The following is a 15,304-nucleotide window of genomic DNA, read 5'->3' as shown; positions in this document are numbered from 1 at the left end:
AAGCATTGCAGTCATTCAAAGTACGAGTGAAACAACAGATGATAGTGAAATAAACAAATCACTGAGAGATGACCAGAATCTTTCCTCTGACTCTTCTTCGGACTCTCTGGACATGGTGATGAAGAACCTACTTTCAGCTGCTCCCTTATTCACAGGGGGTCTCCACAGCAGGAAGCTTTACATGCTTGGTTTGGCTGAGTTTTTACACCAGACACCCTCCCTGACACGAATCCCTCTCGGTTTGAGCTTTCTCCCAGGATTGAACCAGGTATCCTTTGTTAGTTAATCAAATGGTCAAAGCGCTACACCACAGAGCCACTACGGTGATAAAGAGGAGAACTCTGTCTAAAGTGAGAACCATGATGAACAATGGATCCCATCCCACTCGTGAAATACTAGTCGTCAGCAGTAAGATTACATTCAATTATTTATCTTGATTAATAATCTGGCAGATGGCTGCCCCTCCCCAACTGGTGTAGAGGTTTCTTTCTGTTAAAAGGGAGTTTTTCCTTCCCACTCTCGCCAAGTGCTTGCTCATGAGGGGGTCGTCAGAATGTTGGGGTTTTCCCTGTATTATTGCAGTGTCTTTACCTTACAATATAAAGCCCCTTGAACCTGTGACATGTGATTTGGCTCTATAGAAATAAAACTAAACTGTATATTGGCTAAGAGAGTTCAGACAAGAGGTGGTACAGGAAGTCACCCTTGTCACTTTTTTCTTTTGTGTGTATTTTGTGTATAAATTGCATATTTTGACCGAAATGCAAAAGACAATCAGGTAAACGCTGGACGAAGGGGGCAGTAGCAATCAAAAATAAACTTTGTTCATTTATAAAAAACAAGAAGAAACATGTTTTAAAGTTGTCATGTATCTTTTTCATCAGTGAGTTGCTGTGTGGTTTGACGCAGGCTCAGGCACAGATGGACGCAGAGCTGCTGTGGTTGTATTTTACGAGTCCACTCAGCTGAAGGTCTGAGGCCTGTCTGGAACAACGGCTAGCCTCAACATCAGACTACAGCACACACAAACACACATACACACTGACAGCTATTAGGCAATCGATAGAAGCTAATACATCAGAGCATTTGACTACTCAGCTCTGTATAAGAGAAGAGAGAAGAGAAGAGAAGAGAAGAGAAGAGAAGAGAAGAGAAGAGAAGAGAAGAGAAGAGAAGAGAAGAGAAGAGAAGAGAAGATGTAAATGCATGATTAGCTCAATATTTGAATCATACCACTGAATGTTGCACTCTTACGGGACGCATTTGAGTGTTACAGAGTATCAAAGTATTGAAACTGCTTTGTGGAATGTTATGTTCTATTGCTTTAACCTCATAGGGAATTAACTGCCATAAAAACTCCACTCCTCCCATCATTAATATCACATTAATACAGAGATGAATCCGATGGATTGCCCTTTAGAGGGCCCTGTTAGCTTGCCAGGAGGTTAAGTGTGAAATCAATCCACATAAACGACCTAGATAAAAATTCTTCCAAGCTTTAGCGCTGAGTTCTAAATCAGCCAATCACAGAGGCGCTAGTAAAACCACTCTTTTAGCACAGCATGCTAACAATCTCAGTATTTCAGCTCTGGCAGCTCATTCTCGCTTTTCTCCTTCTGTCTTTCTTTTTGTCTTTGTTTCTTGTCCCGTCCTTCTCCTCCACCCCTTTTGCTCCTGGAAGACCACAAAGGGGAGTATCTGTCTTTTCACAGTGGGCCCATTCATGGTGGCTTGAGGGGTTGTATACGTGGGAGGGACTGGTCCATTGAAGGTTGATCTACACTTGCTCAAGCATCCATATTTTGGCTATTTGAACAGAGAGGGAGGCTGTTAAACACCGAGTAAGGAGGTGACCCCTGACCCTGACGACTGCTGTCCATCCATTATAGAAAATAAACAGAGAGGCTGGAGTGATTGCTAATCTCTTTACTGCTCTTATCGCTGCAGACAGCCCAGGAGGAAGTCTAATTTTCAGTCTTTAATTGCTCTGAGCTGACGGCAACTTTGAATCTCTAATTTTTTTTACTGGCACTTGTAAAAAATCATGTGCTTCGTGATGTGTTTTCGCTCACTTTCTTCAGTGTCTTGCTTCATAGTTTTCCTCTTCTACGTTCTACTTGAACCTACCTTTGCAGTGTGGTTGTGTTACTCATGCAAACAGTTTGAAGGATGGCAGCCAAGAGGTTAAAGGTGACATAACAGAGCACAGAGACAAAGACTGGACACTGTGTCATCTGTCAGACCTCATGCTGTTGCCACCACCACACTACCAATTGGGGCTTTCCTTAAATTAACCCTAACACACACACACACACACACACACACACACACACACACACACTTTTCTCTATCTATCTGATCTCAGGGGAACACATGTGGGACAGTTTGTGCCAGCATGAGGGCAGATGTCAGTCATGGCGACTGCCTTTGTGTGTGGAGAAATGGCCCTTACTGCTTCATTTCATTGTCATTCATTTGGTCCAGTGGGGTTTGTTCATTTTTACTGTGAACACGATGCCGCCAATTCATCACGTGGCTTAAAAAAAAAAAAAAGCTCGGCAGACTGTAAATACATATGGAGTGACCTATGCCTGACTGGATGGATGCATGTGTGGAATTGGGAATGGAGATGGTTGTAATGGTAAATAACAACTGTTTAAATGTTTTATTCATCATGAAAACATAAATAAAACAACAACAACAAAAAAACCCCTTTAAGATTATTAACAAGCCAGAGTGCACAGTTTGGGCAGTGTTAATTTATTTTATTCGTTTTAGAAATACATTTTCTACATTCGGAAATAAACAAGAGCAAAAACACTCTTGTTGCATGCGCCGATTTTTGTTTTTTAGGTTAACCATGAAAACGTGGACGCTCGAAGTGAACAAACGACGACACTTGTAGTTGCTTTCTGGCAGCTTAACATTGCAGTAAGAAACATTATCATACATTATAAATTAGGAGGGGGTACATTTATACACAAGTCTACTCAAATCTACAGCGATAACATAGGTTTGCTTTTGAAGCGGTAGATGACGCAAGGAATAATAATAATAATAATGGGCATTACAATGCATCAAAACTGTCCCGCACAACAATAGTAGAATGAAAGCTTTAAGCCACATGACAATACACAACATGTTCATATAAATAGACGCGGACACAGTTGCCCAGCAGCTCAAAATTTCCAGTTATTATCTACCTATTTAAATAGGCCTGTAGCTACAACAAATTTACCTTCATCTTTCACAGTCTCACCACAAACACTGCGTAAAGATTCTTCGCTGTGTTTGCGTTGTCTCAAATCATCTAAAATATATCACGAGTTCAGTCACGTTTACAGAAGAAAGTAGAGTCTAGTTCCAGGGCCGATATTCCGGATTTAAAACTGTTAAGCCGCTGTAGGGAAAGTTTTGTCCGCTGTTTTTCTGATGGTCCTTGAGTGGAAACAGAGACTCTTCCTGCAATCTTCTCTCCGGAGAAGATGGGAGAATGGTGCTGTCTAGGATTTGCCTTTCTTCGGGGGAAAAAAATACGAGAAAATATGTAGTTTAAAAAAAGTATACAACATTTTAGTTTGGCAGTTTGCAGTAGTTGTTTTTTTGAAGGCTATTGGGACAACAGTCTGTAGCAAAGCTAATTAATATTTCAACTTTCTTGGGTTATTTTTATTATAAATTAATAATAATAATAATAATAATAATAATAATGGTACTGAACTTCTATTCCTCTTAATATTCGATTGCTCCAGTTGCTTTACTGTAATGAACTCCTTTAGACAGCGCAGTTCTGAACCCATAAAAAAACACCTGATGCCATGCTGTTAGCCTAAAACACTTCCCAGGCGGGTATTTTAAATCGAGCTCTTACTTTTGTGGCTTTTCGTGTGGTATTTAAGTTCCTGCTCTTCTTGGAAAGACGCTCCGCACAGCTCGCATGGATACGGCTTGTCTCTGGCGTGCGTCCGACGGACGTGGCTGTCGTGGGCGGCGTGGGAGGCGAAGGCCTTCCCGCAGTGCTTGCACTTGAAGGGCCTCTCGCCGGAGTGCTGGCGGATGTGTGTGCGCAGAATGCTGGAGGCAGTGAAGGCCTGGGAGAGTGGAGTTTAAAACACTGGGTAAGCGTAAATAAGCGCAATTTAAATTGTCAAGATAAAGGCAAGATAAACGTTGTTTATTTTTTCAGAAGCTAACTGTCACCTTTTTCACAGCAGCCATTTAAAAAAAATGATCAAAAAAAGGTTGTTTTTTTTGTTGTTTTTTTTAAATGCTCCTGAACATTTCATAAACATTTTTGTTAAAATGTAAGATTATTTTTTCCTGTTTTTTGTGGCATTTTTAGGGGCAGCCTAGTGCTGAAAGGCGGCAAAACCTTTGGGCTCGTGCCAAAATGCTTAAATAGTCGAAATAAAGGAGAAAGGGGATTAGCTTGAACAAAACGTCCACAGTCCGCATAAAAAAGGCAAGGATATCGAGAACAAAGAACGAAAAACACAAAGAAAAACTTCTGCTCATTCCAGGGCCATAAAATAAAAGTATAATCTTGGTAGACAAAGGGGTGGGTGTACATCTGGCGATAATTAGCATGTAAGTGTCTACGCAGAGCGTGCCCTCCGCGAGGAACAATAAGGAGAGGCTCGTGCCAAATGCACCGTGACAGGAGGAAACCCGAAATGGTTGCGGCTGTAGAAAGCCTGCAGGTCTAATAGAAGCAGGGTGGGAACGACCTCTCAGAGGACAGTGTCGTTATTGCTGGTAAAATAATTAATGTTTCGAAGATTTTCATTTTATTTGTATATATTTATTTTTAGCAGCACACCCATGACGTATTCCAACTATTCTGGCAGCAGCAATTAAGTCGAATTCCAGGATTTATTCCTATTTTTCTTTGGCATCGAGCCAATTGTCAAACAACCTTGTCTTTGTCAAGCCAAACGCTTTTATAGCTGCGCATCTTTAGAAAGAATGAAAAAGCGTCTTACCTTATTGCAGTAGACACACTTGTACGGACGTTCACCCGAGTGCACGCGCATGTGTTTGTTGAGACTGGAGGACTGGGAGAAGCTTTTCCCACAAACCGAGCACTGCAGAAAAGCCACATACACGAAGTGTCACTCGAATGCGTTAAGCTCAAAATAAAGCTAAAAAGAACCTAACCTCATTTTTGAATGGGTTTAAATACATTTCAGAGTTGTTTTCGATTTTCAGAAACGAAACAAAATACAAGTCTCATGTTAATGTCATTTTTTTTTTTTATGTCCAATAAAAATCTGAAGCTCCCTGTTCTGATAAGCGACGCAGTGTGGGAGCTGTTCTTTCAGCACCATCTAAAACTTTCCACAGACCACAACCATGTAAAGGGAGGTTTGTGTGGAAATCCCTCACAAAAGCAAGGAGGATGCGGGGATGTTGTACCTTGTGAGGTCTGTGTTTCTCGTGGACGTGGAGGATGTGGATGCGTAATCTGTCCCTCTTCTCGAAAGATCTGTTGCAGAGGTGACACGGAAACTTCCTGTCCCCCTGGTCTACGCAGCGCGTGTACTTCAGGTGTTTGTCTCTGTAGTATTTGTACGCAAACACCTTCCCACATCTGTCACATTTGAAGCCTTCGCTTGCATCTGGGGGAAAACTTTTTTTTTAACAAACTAAATATATGCATGATGATTAAAAAAGTGAAGAAGATTAAATCCTGACCTTCAGAGGGAGGCACCGCATTGCTGTCCTCTCTGGGGTCTTTCAGGGTGAGGGGGATCCCGAGGAACTGGATGTAGCAGTCTCCGTACCACACCAAAAGCTCCTGGCCTGGCGTGATCTCCTTGCAGGCCTCGTAAAATATCTGGCCCTGGACCTGCACGGCGACCAGGTTCTGCTCCTCGGGAAAGCGAGCGCACTTCACCAGAGACATCCAGTTTCCAGATCCCCCTCTTCCGTCCACAAAGTGACTGAGGCGGCCGTTCTCAAACACCTGCAGGGTGTGTTTGAAGTATTAGAAATACTGACAAAAAAATAAATAAAAATAAAATCTAGATAAAGACCAGTACTGTGAGGAGACAATTCAACACCCTACCTCCCACATCAAGGTGTTATCGTCATATATTTTAATTTCGCTGGTGTTGACCAGTTTTCCTTGGAAAGGTCCAAAACGGGCGCCTTTAGGAATACTGCGTTTATCCGCAAAAACACCACAGCTCGAAGCGTTTCCCCAGGATGCCTGGAGGATGGTTAACCCTGCAGCACAGAGCCAAAGCGGTCTCAGATTTCAGCACTCTATCATGCAATCACGTACACACGTAAAGGTGATTCAAATAAATAAATAAAAATGGTGGCTTCTTACCCTCTGGAAGTTCAAGAGTTTCTTTGTCCAGTGGGAAAATGTGTGAGTCAGAAACTAAAGAGGAAACAAACAAATGTGAACAAACTAGGGAGATAAAACAGGTTTCTCGTTACTATTTCAGCGGGAGTATGAATAGTGTTTCATCTTTAACTGCATTACAAAGATTCTGATCTATGTGTGATATTCGGCAATAATAGTAGTCACAGGGAAACATTTATGTTTGGGGGATAGCGTGAAATCAAGGGCAGTTTTTATTATCACACACCAAACAAAATGAAACCCCGGTCATTTTAATCCGTAGTCCGTAATCTGAATTCTCACTTGAGTTTTCTGGCAGGGCCACTCCCGATATGGCGTGACCCACGCTGCGCTCCTGGCTGCCGGAGTATCCGTAGAGCACCGTGAACAAGTCGTCCTCACTGAAGTTGTACGATGCGCCCTTTTTCTCTGGTGAATGGTCCGCGCTCCGGAGCCGAAGGAAGCTCTCCTTGGGCGGTGTGTTGGCGGATGCAGGAGCAGAAGAAGACCGTTCACTGGACGGGCTGCTGAAGTCTGAAGACAGCGGACCGGCGGCGTGTTCGGTCACCACAGCAGCCAGCTCCTCCGGTTTGGAGTAGAGTGGGTGTCCGGGCAACATCTGGCTCAGATACGGGATGCTGGAGGCGCTCAACATGTGTTCGTGGAGGACCGAGGCGTTGTGGCCGGCCTGGCCGAGAAAGGGAGCGGCCCCGCCGTGCAGGCTGAGCGGCAGGGAAGCCTGAGCGTCCGACACCAGTCGACCGAGGGACTTGAGCGGGTGGAGAAGGTTGTGCGTACGCGGGAAGAAGTCCACATAGTGATGAGGGCCGGGGAGAGGAGCTGGGTAGAAGCCCCGGGCAGGACTGCCCTTCAGCATGCCGGCTGGATAGCTCTTCTCCTTCAGCATTACAGGGATGCTGGACAGGGACACCGACATGACAGGAGGTGAGGCAAAGGGTCAAATGGAGATGATGATGTTGTAGCCTTCTGTGGGGAAGAGAGATAGAAGCAAGTGGGAGCGTGGGTAGAGGGGAGGGGGTGTAGTCATAAAAGTTTAATGTAAGGAATCTAAAAAGGGAAACAGGACATCAAAAGAGGCCGAACCCACCAGAACTGATTATTCTAATGAACGTAAGACTTTACTTCGCTCCCCAGCTATGAACATTTCCTCCAAATATTTTAAGATTTTTCCAAACGTGTTAAGCTTGGCAACCCTCAGTTTAAATATGGAAGTGATAGGCTACAAACTGCAGATGATTATGGCTAAGAAATTGAAATCTACAACAGATCCGCTGTGTTTTTCTTTTAAAATGAAAAGCAATGAATCTGTCGGCGACAGATGAAAATACTGCGCACATATCGAGCAAAGGGGGAAAGCAATCCGCAGTGAACTCGGACAGCCGATTTTGCATTATTTCCAGCTGAGGGGTCACACACAAGCCACACATCAAATGTTCATCAGAGGCTTTTCAAATGACCCCACTGCATGGTGGTGTGCTTTTTAGGAACAGTTTACCAGTCAGCCAGTAAATAGAGAGACAAATCAGGGTCATGACACTAATTAAAGAACCGCTGGCCAGAGCAGAGGTCAACATTAATGAAGCTTTTACTGACTTTTACAATCAGCCCGCTGTATGAAGGGAAATAGGGTCGTGATAGAAGTGCCCGGTGGGAGGCTTTAAAAATTACTTTTTTTTAAAGGTACAAACAAATTAGGAATCATGTGAAATGATGAGTGAAATTAAAGCGGACCGCTATAAACATCTTTGTGAACTTTAATAAAGTAGCTTACCTTCTGAAAAAAATTAGAGGAGCTTCACGCTGGCGATGTCTCCGTCATGCCCACAGACCAGAGTTTGAACAACCTCCCGTGCTCTAAAATCAAACACTGCAGATAAACGTTCAGATTCTGCCGGGAGCAGCCAAAACTTAAGAGAGGATGTGCTGCTCTGTGGTCATCTGAGGGCACCTATGCCGTATACAGCCAGCTCCTTACTCCTATTGGCCAGGAGTCAGCTCAACCTCATGCATTTCAATGCCCCCCACCCCATAGGAATAGATTTTCACAGGGCCAACCCACCCCCGTGTTCTTTGCACTTCTGAGTCGGCTGTCTTTGCCACAGTGAGGCCGATTATGAGAATGAGCCGAAGATTTCAATTTGCTCACGAGGCATGGAGTGGATTATCGCGGTTAACACTTAGACGCTAGAAATAAAGAAGAGATTAAAAAGGCATTTATTAGATCACTGCTCCGACCTTTATTGAATACAGAAAAAAACAACCGTAAACCAATCCCAATCAATACTTCAGTAAAGTGCAAATGTAAAGTTGTTTGCTTTTTTTAATAAAAGGTTTTTATTGCCAATTTTAAACAGGCAATTTTCTTGTGCTCTAGATCAGCGGAGCTTCTTATGTTTTTTGGAAAAAGAAAAGAAAAGCATAAGAGGCCCACACCTTAATAAAACCATTTAAAGGCTCAGTTTTTACTGGCGAATGAAATATTTCATTCGAAACTTTTGGCGATTCGATGACTTGCGATCTTTTGTATTAATTTTAAAAAGTCTACCAATTATATAACATTTACAATAGCTTATCATATGCTGGAATGCATTTGTTCAACTTTGTTATATCTATGAAAAACTAAATAAAGAGGTCACAAAGTAGCCAGCTAATAACTTTGGATGTTTCAGTAAAAAAAACAAAACCTGAACACTAATCTTCGTGCGCTGGGAAGTGAAATAAGAGTCACTCGATTAAATAATGCAATAACAGAATTCTTTATTTACAAGGCAAATAGCATCAGCGAAGCCATATTAGTTCACAACTTGCATAACTGTGGTTTTAACTTCTCTTGTATATCTAACTTTGCATAAAACGCTCACACACACTAGGGGTACAATGATCGATGCGGGTATACAGTGTGACTCGTGAACAATGCAGAAAAAATATCTCGGGGGGAGGGGGGTAAAACACAACAGTAAGCTTTCTTCAGAAAGTCCATAGAGTATATTACATATTGCTTCGGTATCCCTATGTATCATCACCTTTGTCCATACAAACAGTGAGCGGAGGGCGAGGAGATGACCCAACACGGAACAGAGAGCAAAGGAGAACCGTGACCAAGTTCCCAGCAGCTGAGAAGAGTTGAACAATGATGCACCCATTCAATATTGTACACAAGTCATTATACAAATTTATACAGACAGCGGTGTAATGTACAAGAACGGACAAAATCTAAGGCATTATGCTAGGGTTTTTAGCATTTCAAGGTTGCATCTTAGCTCTAAGAAATTGGCAGACAATACAAAAGGGCATTTAAAGTTCTTCAAAACCATAAGTTAAAGAGGAAAAAAATATTTTTGATTCGTGGGTCCAAAGCCTGGATATCTGTGAGGGGCAAAAATCATTTATTTGCTCCTGTCCTCATTATAAGTGCTAAAAAGAAAAAAAAATGCACTGCTACCAACATGGCTTTAAGTCTTTTTAAAATCTTGACAATCTTTGGAAATTTTGCAAAGGGCTGTGATTCCTTTTTTTTTTTTTTGTTTTTAAATGGCTCAAAAGGCTGATTCTGCACGACCGCATCTTTTATTTTTTTTCCTTGTACAATCAAAACAGCATCTATACAAAAGGTGGGATCTCCTGTAGGTCTACGACAACAACAAGAACAACAGAAAAAGCACCTGCAGGACAACCAAAGCGTTAATGCAGGCTTCCTTTGTTCCACAGTTGAATTGCTACAGCTTTAAATTTCATACAGAAATTAAAAGTGGAAAAAAAAAAAAAGAGGAAAAAGAAGCAACAATGGGTAACTTCAGAAACACTGAGAAGAGCACGGTGTAACCGCACAACATGTTGTCCACACCTCAATGCACCATCAGTCACATCCTTAGGCCTTTATGGACAATACATTCAGTGTGATTCTCTTCCTGTTTTATGATGTAACAATTACATCAGACCCTGTTGAGTGACATCATCGTAAATTTCTTATTTTTCCGTGGGCCAAACCATGGTAACCATCAAATGGTTACTTAGAAAAAATAAATAAATAAAAAGAAAATGAGTAGAATTCAGAAATCCAATTGAAATGTGAGGATTATTTGGCTTGCTCAAAGTCTGTCCTGGGTTAAAATAGTCGATATAAAAAGTTTTTTTCTTGTTTTTTTTGAGGAAAGTCTTCTGAGGTTAGAGAAGATGACTCGCTTTAGATCTTGTGAAGGCCAAACCAACCCCCCCGTCTGGTGGGGCACAAGAACAAGCAGGTCATTACTGAACACTTTATAGGTGAACTAACTGCCTGAGGTCATAAAATATGGCTAAGTGTCTGTCAGAGCAGCTCTTGTGAAGCGTGCAGTCTTAACTCTGACCTCTGCTATAGAAGAACGGCTGGAGGCAGAGAGGGCATGTGTCAATACGGGGACCACAAACTAACTCCCTCTCCAGATCTCAGCCTATGCTGCATAATCTAATAGGAACGCTGTGTGTGTGTGTGTGTGTGTGCTGTGTATGTGTGTGTGTGTGTGTGGATGTAGACTTTCTTGGTACAAACTGCAATAAAAAAAAAAAACTGTGTTTAATACTGCATCCAAACGCAGAGGAAAAACGTGTCCTTTTTTCCCAGGAAACTGTACAAAAATTACAAAAAAAAACAAACCCCCAAAAAAAACCAAACCAAAAGATTCTCAAGTAATTGTTATTGCTTGTTTACAACACACAGAACAGTTTGCACCTAGCAGCTTGTATGAAGCATTTTTCCACTCCAGACAACATAGAAAGCACACTTTATCTTTTTTTTTTTTTTTTTTTTTTTTTTTAAACTGTATGGCTGTGTTGAATTGATTTTTTTCTTCTTTTATTTATTTTTGTTGTGTTCTATGCTAAAGGCAGAGAAGCAAGCGATAATCTGTACACTGTATACACAGCACACCCATTTACAACCCTCCCTACCTCCCGCCCGCACCCCTGTCTGCACTGTACCAGAACTTTAAGAAGGTGAAGGTTCTCCCTCCACTTCCTCAAAAACACACACGCACACACAACCCCCCCCAAAAAACTGCTCTGCTTCAGGAGGAAGCTGGGGACCAGGCTAGGAGACGTTAAGCCCCAAGGAATAAAATAAATAGGAAAGAAAATGATTTTACTTATTGGTATGTACAAACTCTGTAATTCATTTCAAACTATATTTGATTTTGACATCTTCTGAAACTACAGGACCAAAGCAAAATCCACCATTCAGGTTAATAGAAGAATCTTCTCAGAAAGAATACAACCATTGCTGTTAAAATTATAAAAAGAAGTGCCTCTTTCACAATTTTAGAAATATTCTTCTTCTTGCTACTAAGATAAAGAATAATCTACAATAATTAAAATGAATCTATACAGAAAATAAAACTTAATTTAATACACTATATAAACCTCTTTAATTAATCTAATCTTAGAATTCACCATTCAAACAGTCTTCTGCAGTGTTTTCTTTTCCCCCCTACGTTCAGTTTCTCTCTCTCACTCTCTTTTTTTAAACACCATATTTTTCACTCTACATCTTAAATTTTCACAACAAGAAAAATACAAACAGAAACAAACAAATAGGAACAAACTAAAAAACAACAACAATAATAATTATAATAACAAAAACAATAAAATAAAGAACAGCAAAAAGGCAAAATCGGCTAAGTGTCTGAGCTCCATCCATAAGTCTGAACATAACTTGGGAGTATTTGCTGCCATTCGGAACTATGTGGAAATGTCTCCAATGATCCAGAGGTTGGGGGGAGGGGGTGGAGAAGAGAAGAAATCAGTGTATGTGATCTTTCGAGATGAGATTGTAAATGGCCGCTGTCCACTGAGAGGAATACATTCATCAGAACAAAATCCACCCACTGCTGCCCCTTAAGTCAGTGTACCCCACCAGGAGGCCTACAGTAAGTCACACTACGGTGAATGCAGGTGGACAGGCAGATTGACTGGCTCGTCATGAGGCTCTCCCTCCAGGAGGATTAGGCTTGTTGGGACAGATATCCACGATCCTTCCCCAGCCAGTGTCTGAGTGGGGTCCAGCTGGACAGACGGCAAACTTGAGCTGGGGAGGGGTGAGGGGTCGGGGGTCAGGGCACGGCCTGGCTGGTTCAAGGGGCAGTCGGTTGATTACGTGTTTTCTTTCTTTCTCTCTTTTGTTTTTTTTTTAAATAATTAAAGGGCCGACGCGCTTCTTGAGCCAGGTTGATCACTGAGGTCCAGGTGAGTAGCTCCATGGGGGTCAACAGTATTTCTGCAGAGAAACAGCACACCGTAAGTCCCAACTAGAAAGGCAGTTACTGAATCCGCAATTCAACAGCAGCACATCTGACTGGTTAACTTGAACTTGCAGAACCTAAACTTGTTTGCAGAGTGGAGTGCATCGTCGGCTCAAAAACAAGTCGGTAAATCACAGATGCCTGCACTAATGGGCAAACAGTAAATAATTGAAATAATCTAAGTGCCAATATTTTTCTATAATCCTGCAAGGGAGATAAATCAAGTGACACGTATACTGGTGTGTTACAACAGTCTCAAGTGCAGACATCGAATGGCAGCCCCTTGGTTAAATATTCATGGCCCTTTATTGGCTTAAAAGCATCGCGGACAACAACAGTGCTTTCCATATACCAAGCTAACAATACCAGTGAGACAAAGGAAGAAGGATTAACTTGGATGACATTAAAACAATGATAAACACCAGCAACTAAGTGCTGCCAAAGTGAAAACATTTTCACATTTAGTGAGTGGGAGAAGTAGCTTATCTACATGCAAGTATGACTTCACCTCTCCTAATGACGTAGGGTCACTCTCCTGAATGTGCGTAAAGACTGTGGCGATCTGACAGATCTGAGGCCTTAAGGGGTCGAGCTCTCCATGTTAAGTCAACCAGCTCCTGAGTCCACAGCTGACAGAGACCGGTCTTTGATCGGCATACCGGTCTTTAGCCGTCTACAGTCTCAATGCTCCGGCTTGGAAGTGCACATTGCTAATTACATCACTGACCTCTAAGTTCAAGTTATGCAGCAGAACTACAGCAAGAAGAGTTACGTAAACAACTAAATTATTCACTAGACTGCTGGTTCAGTAAGTGTACCCAAACACTCGGGGTCGTATGATAAGAGAAACACTGATAGTAGAAGCCAGGAGTGGAGAGAAAAGCCTTTTAGTATTTCTTGGTCCCCTGATTACTGTGTAAAACTTTGTGGGGTCCATTCTGTTAACCTGGAACTGATTTCTACAGAGTACTACTGTAAAGAGATACCCTGAGGATATTACAGGAGCCCCTGAACACCTCTAATTCGGTCAGGCCAAGCCTAATGATGCCCGACTGTGAAAGGATGACAAACACCAGTGGGTATTTCCTAAACCACTCAAGTTTCACCATTTTTGCTCTAACCAATTAGAAAAAATAAAAAAGCTTCCTAATGTTGTCTCATTTAAAGAACCAATTTATCTGGACTGGCCTGAAAGTATTTACCTGTTCTTGCCCCATGGAGGGCAAGCCAGGTGAGGGACCCGAGGCCATGGACGTGACACTCATTTGTCCGGTCATCTGGCCCATGCTGCTGGTTGCCATGTTGGAGGCCAGTGACGCGTTGTTGAGGTTCATGCCATTGCCGTTGTACATGTTGCCGTTATTCTGCTGGCTGAACTGCGGCGATGCCTGCTGCTGCGAGAACATACTGCAGAGAAGGGAGAAGTTGTGTAAGTAAACACAAAATCAATAATATGAATGCAGAAAGAAAAGTACGTGTCCACACTCACTTTGGGGTGTGACCTGGTCGGTCAGCCAGAGAAATCTGGCAAGTTTTTCATCTTTAACATGTGGTAAAAACATCTATGGATAATGGATGTCAATACTCTCTATGGATCAATATGGATATTGATAATCATGAATCTCCTCACGAGCCCTTCCTAAAAATAGCTATGCATATATTCATAGAACTCGAGTTGACAGCATGAACTTATGCTGTAATGAGGTGCTTCAGCCATCCTTACCTGTTGACTCCCATATTACCCTGCGGCCATCCATTCATGTCAGGGGAACCCTGGAAAGCAGCGCTCTGCTGGCCCTGCTGCATCATCGGGGACTGTGTGTGGGCCATGCGGGGTGAAAGCAGAGGGCTCTGTGGTGTGCCGGGACCTCCAAATGTTCCATCTGCCTGTTGGCTCATACCTGTGGATCAAAAGAGGTCAGCCCGACTCAGCCCACGGAGACTCATTAATAAACCAATGCAATGAGTACGGAAGTGTAGTCGACTCCATGCAAATTACACAAACATGCCACATAAAGACAAAACACTTTGACGAGCACCTCGCGTGATAATAGCTCATTCAAGGATTATTAGCAAAAATGTGATATTTCCTTCATGCATGTGACAAATAGAAGGCAGAGAGCTAGGAAGAAAATGGATTGGGAGATAGGTCAGGAGGGAGAAAGGTCAGGAGGGAGACCAAACTATTGCTCTGCAGGCACCCACAAGCCATAACTAACAAAGCAGATTACCAAATTATATAGACCATACCCAGGCCACATGTCAAGCTGTTAGACTGACGGGTACAGAGATGATTCGTGTCCTTACTGATCACAATATTTAGAGTTTGGCCTCAGTGTGGATCATGAATTAATGCTTTATTGTGCTTCTAGTGCCCCCTGGTGGAGCAAGAGTGAATAGCCAGGTCACAAAACCTGGACAGCGCACAAAAAAATAAAGACATATGGCCACACTTACAGACACCTACTCACAAGTTATTCAGTTTTAAAGAGGAGAATATTAAGTATGATTTGCATGATGCAATGGAAGCTGATTATTGCAGTCATAGGTATATAAAGTTACAAACTGCATGATTGTAGCTACCAAAAAGCACATGAAGCAGCTCAGGTGGTCACATCAACACATACACACACGCACACAGGCACACAGGTTGTAGGGT

The 15,304-nt window shown here is 42.3% G+C and overlaps 2 protein-coding genes across 11 annotated transcripts in view; both read right to left on the bottom strand.

Moving 5' to 3' along the window:
• Positions 1 to 2,718: 2,718 nt before the first annotated feature.
• Positions 2,719 to 7,289, bottom strand: prdm14 (PR domain containing 14). The gene is made up of 8 exons (XM_031750016.2): positions 6,656 to 7,289; positions 6,335 to 6,388; positions 6,068 to 6,228; positions 5,695 to 5,965; positions 5,416 to 5,618; positions 4,983 to 5,084; positions 3,872 to 4,091; positions 2,719 to 3,518 (listed from the first exon to the last, which is right to left on the bottom strand). Exons 1-8 carry the CDS (start codon positions 7,287 to 7,289, stop codon positions 3,358 to 3,360), a joined length of 1,806 nt encoding a protein of 601 aa, XP_031605876.1. The 3' UTR covers positions 2,719 to 3,357.
• A 1,816-nt stretch (positions 7,290 to 9,105) lies between these two features.
• Positions 9,106 to 15,304, bottom strand: part of ncoa2 (nuclear receptor coactivator 2) — a 56,945-nt gene continuing 50,746 nt past the window's right edge. For all 10 annotated transcript variants that reach the window (XM_039617356.1, XM_031750064.2, XM_031750061.2 and 7 more), the window contains 3 exons: positions 14,369 to 14,546; positions 13,848 to 14,052; positions 9,106 to 12,620 (listed from right to left, as the gene is read on the bottom strand). In XM_039617356.1, coding sequence (XP_039473290.1) covers positions 12,609 to 12,620; positions 13,848 to 14,052; positions 14,369 to 14,546 — 395 coding nt within the window. In that variant the 3' untranslated portion in view covers positions 9,106 to 12,608. The remainder of the gene's footprint in view (positions 12,621 to 13,847; positions 14,053 to 14,368; positions 14,547 to 15,304) is intronic.

This window comes from Oreochromis aureus, linkage group 9 (assembly GCF_013358895.1).
Source record: "Oreochromis aureus strain Israel breed Guangdong linkage group 9, ZZ_aureus, whole genome shotgun sequence".
In the NCBI taxonomy this organism is placed as follows: Eukaryota; Metazoa; Chordata; class Actinopteri; order Cichliformes; family Cichlidae; genus Oreochromis; species Oreochromis aureus.
The sequence above is the reverse complement of the archived record's forward strand: the minus strand, read 5'-3'. Positions and strand labels throughout refer to the sequence as shown.

Bases quoted from the DNA above. Each gene is read 5' to 3' on its own strand.
- prdm14 (XM_031750016.2), bottom strand. From the start codon at position 7,289: ATGTCGGTGTCCCTGTCCAGCATCCCTGTAATGCTGAAGGAGAAGAGC. The intron at 6,229-6,334 runs GTAAGAAGCCAC...TCTGTGCTGCAG, and splicing joins AACTCTTGAACTTCCAGAGG to GGTTAACCATCCTCCAGGCA. The intron at 3,519-3,871 runs GTAAGAGCTCGA...TTTCCCCCGAAG, and splicing joins CCACACGAAAAGCCACAAAA to AAAGGCAAATCCTAGACAGC.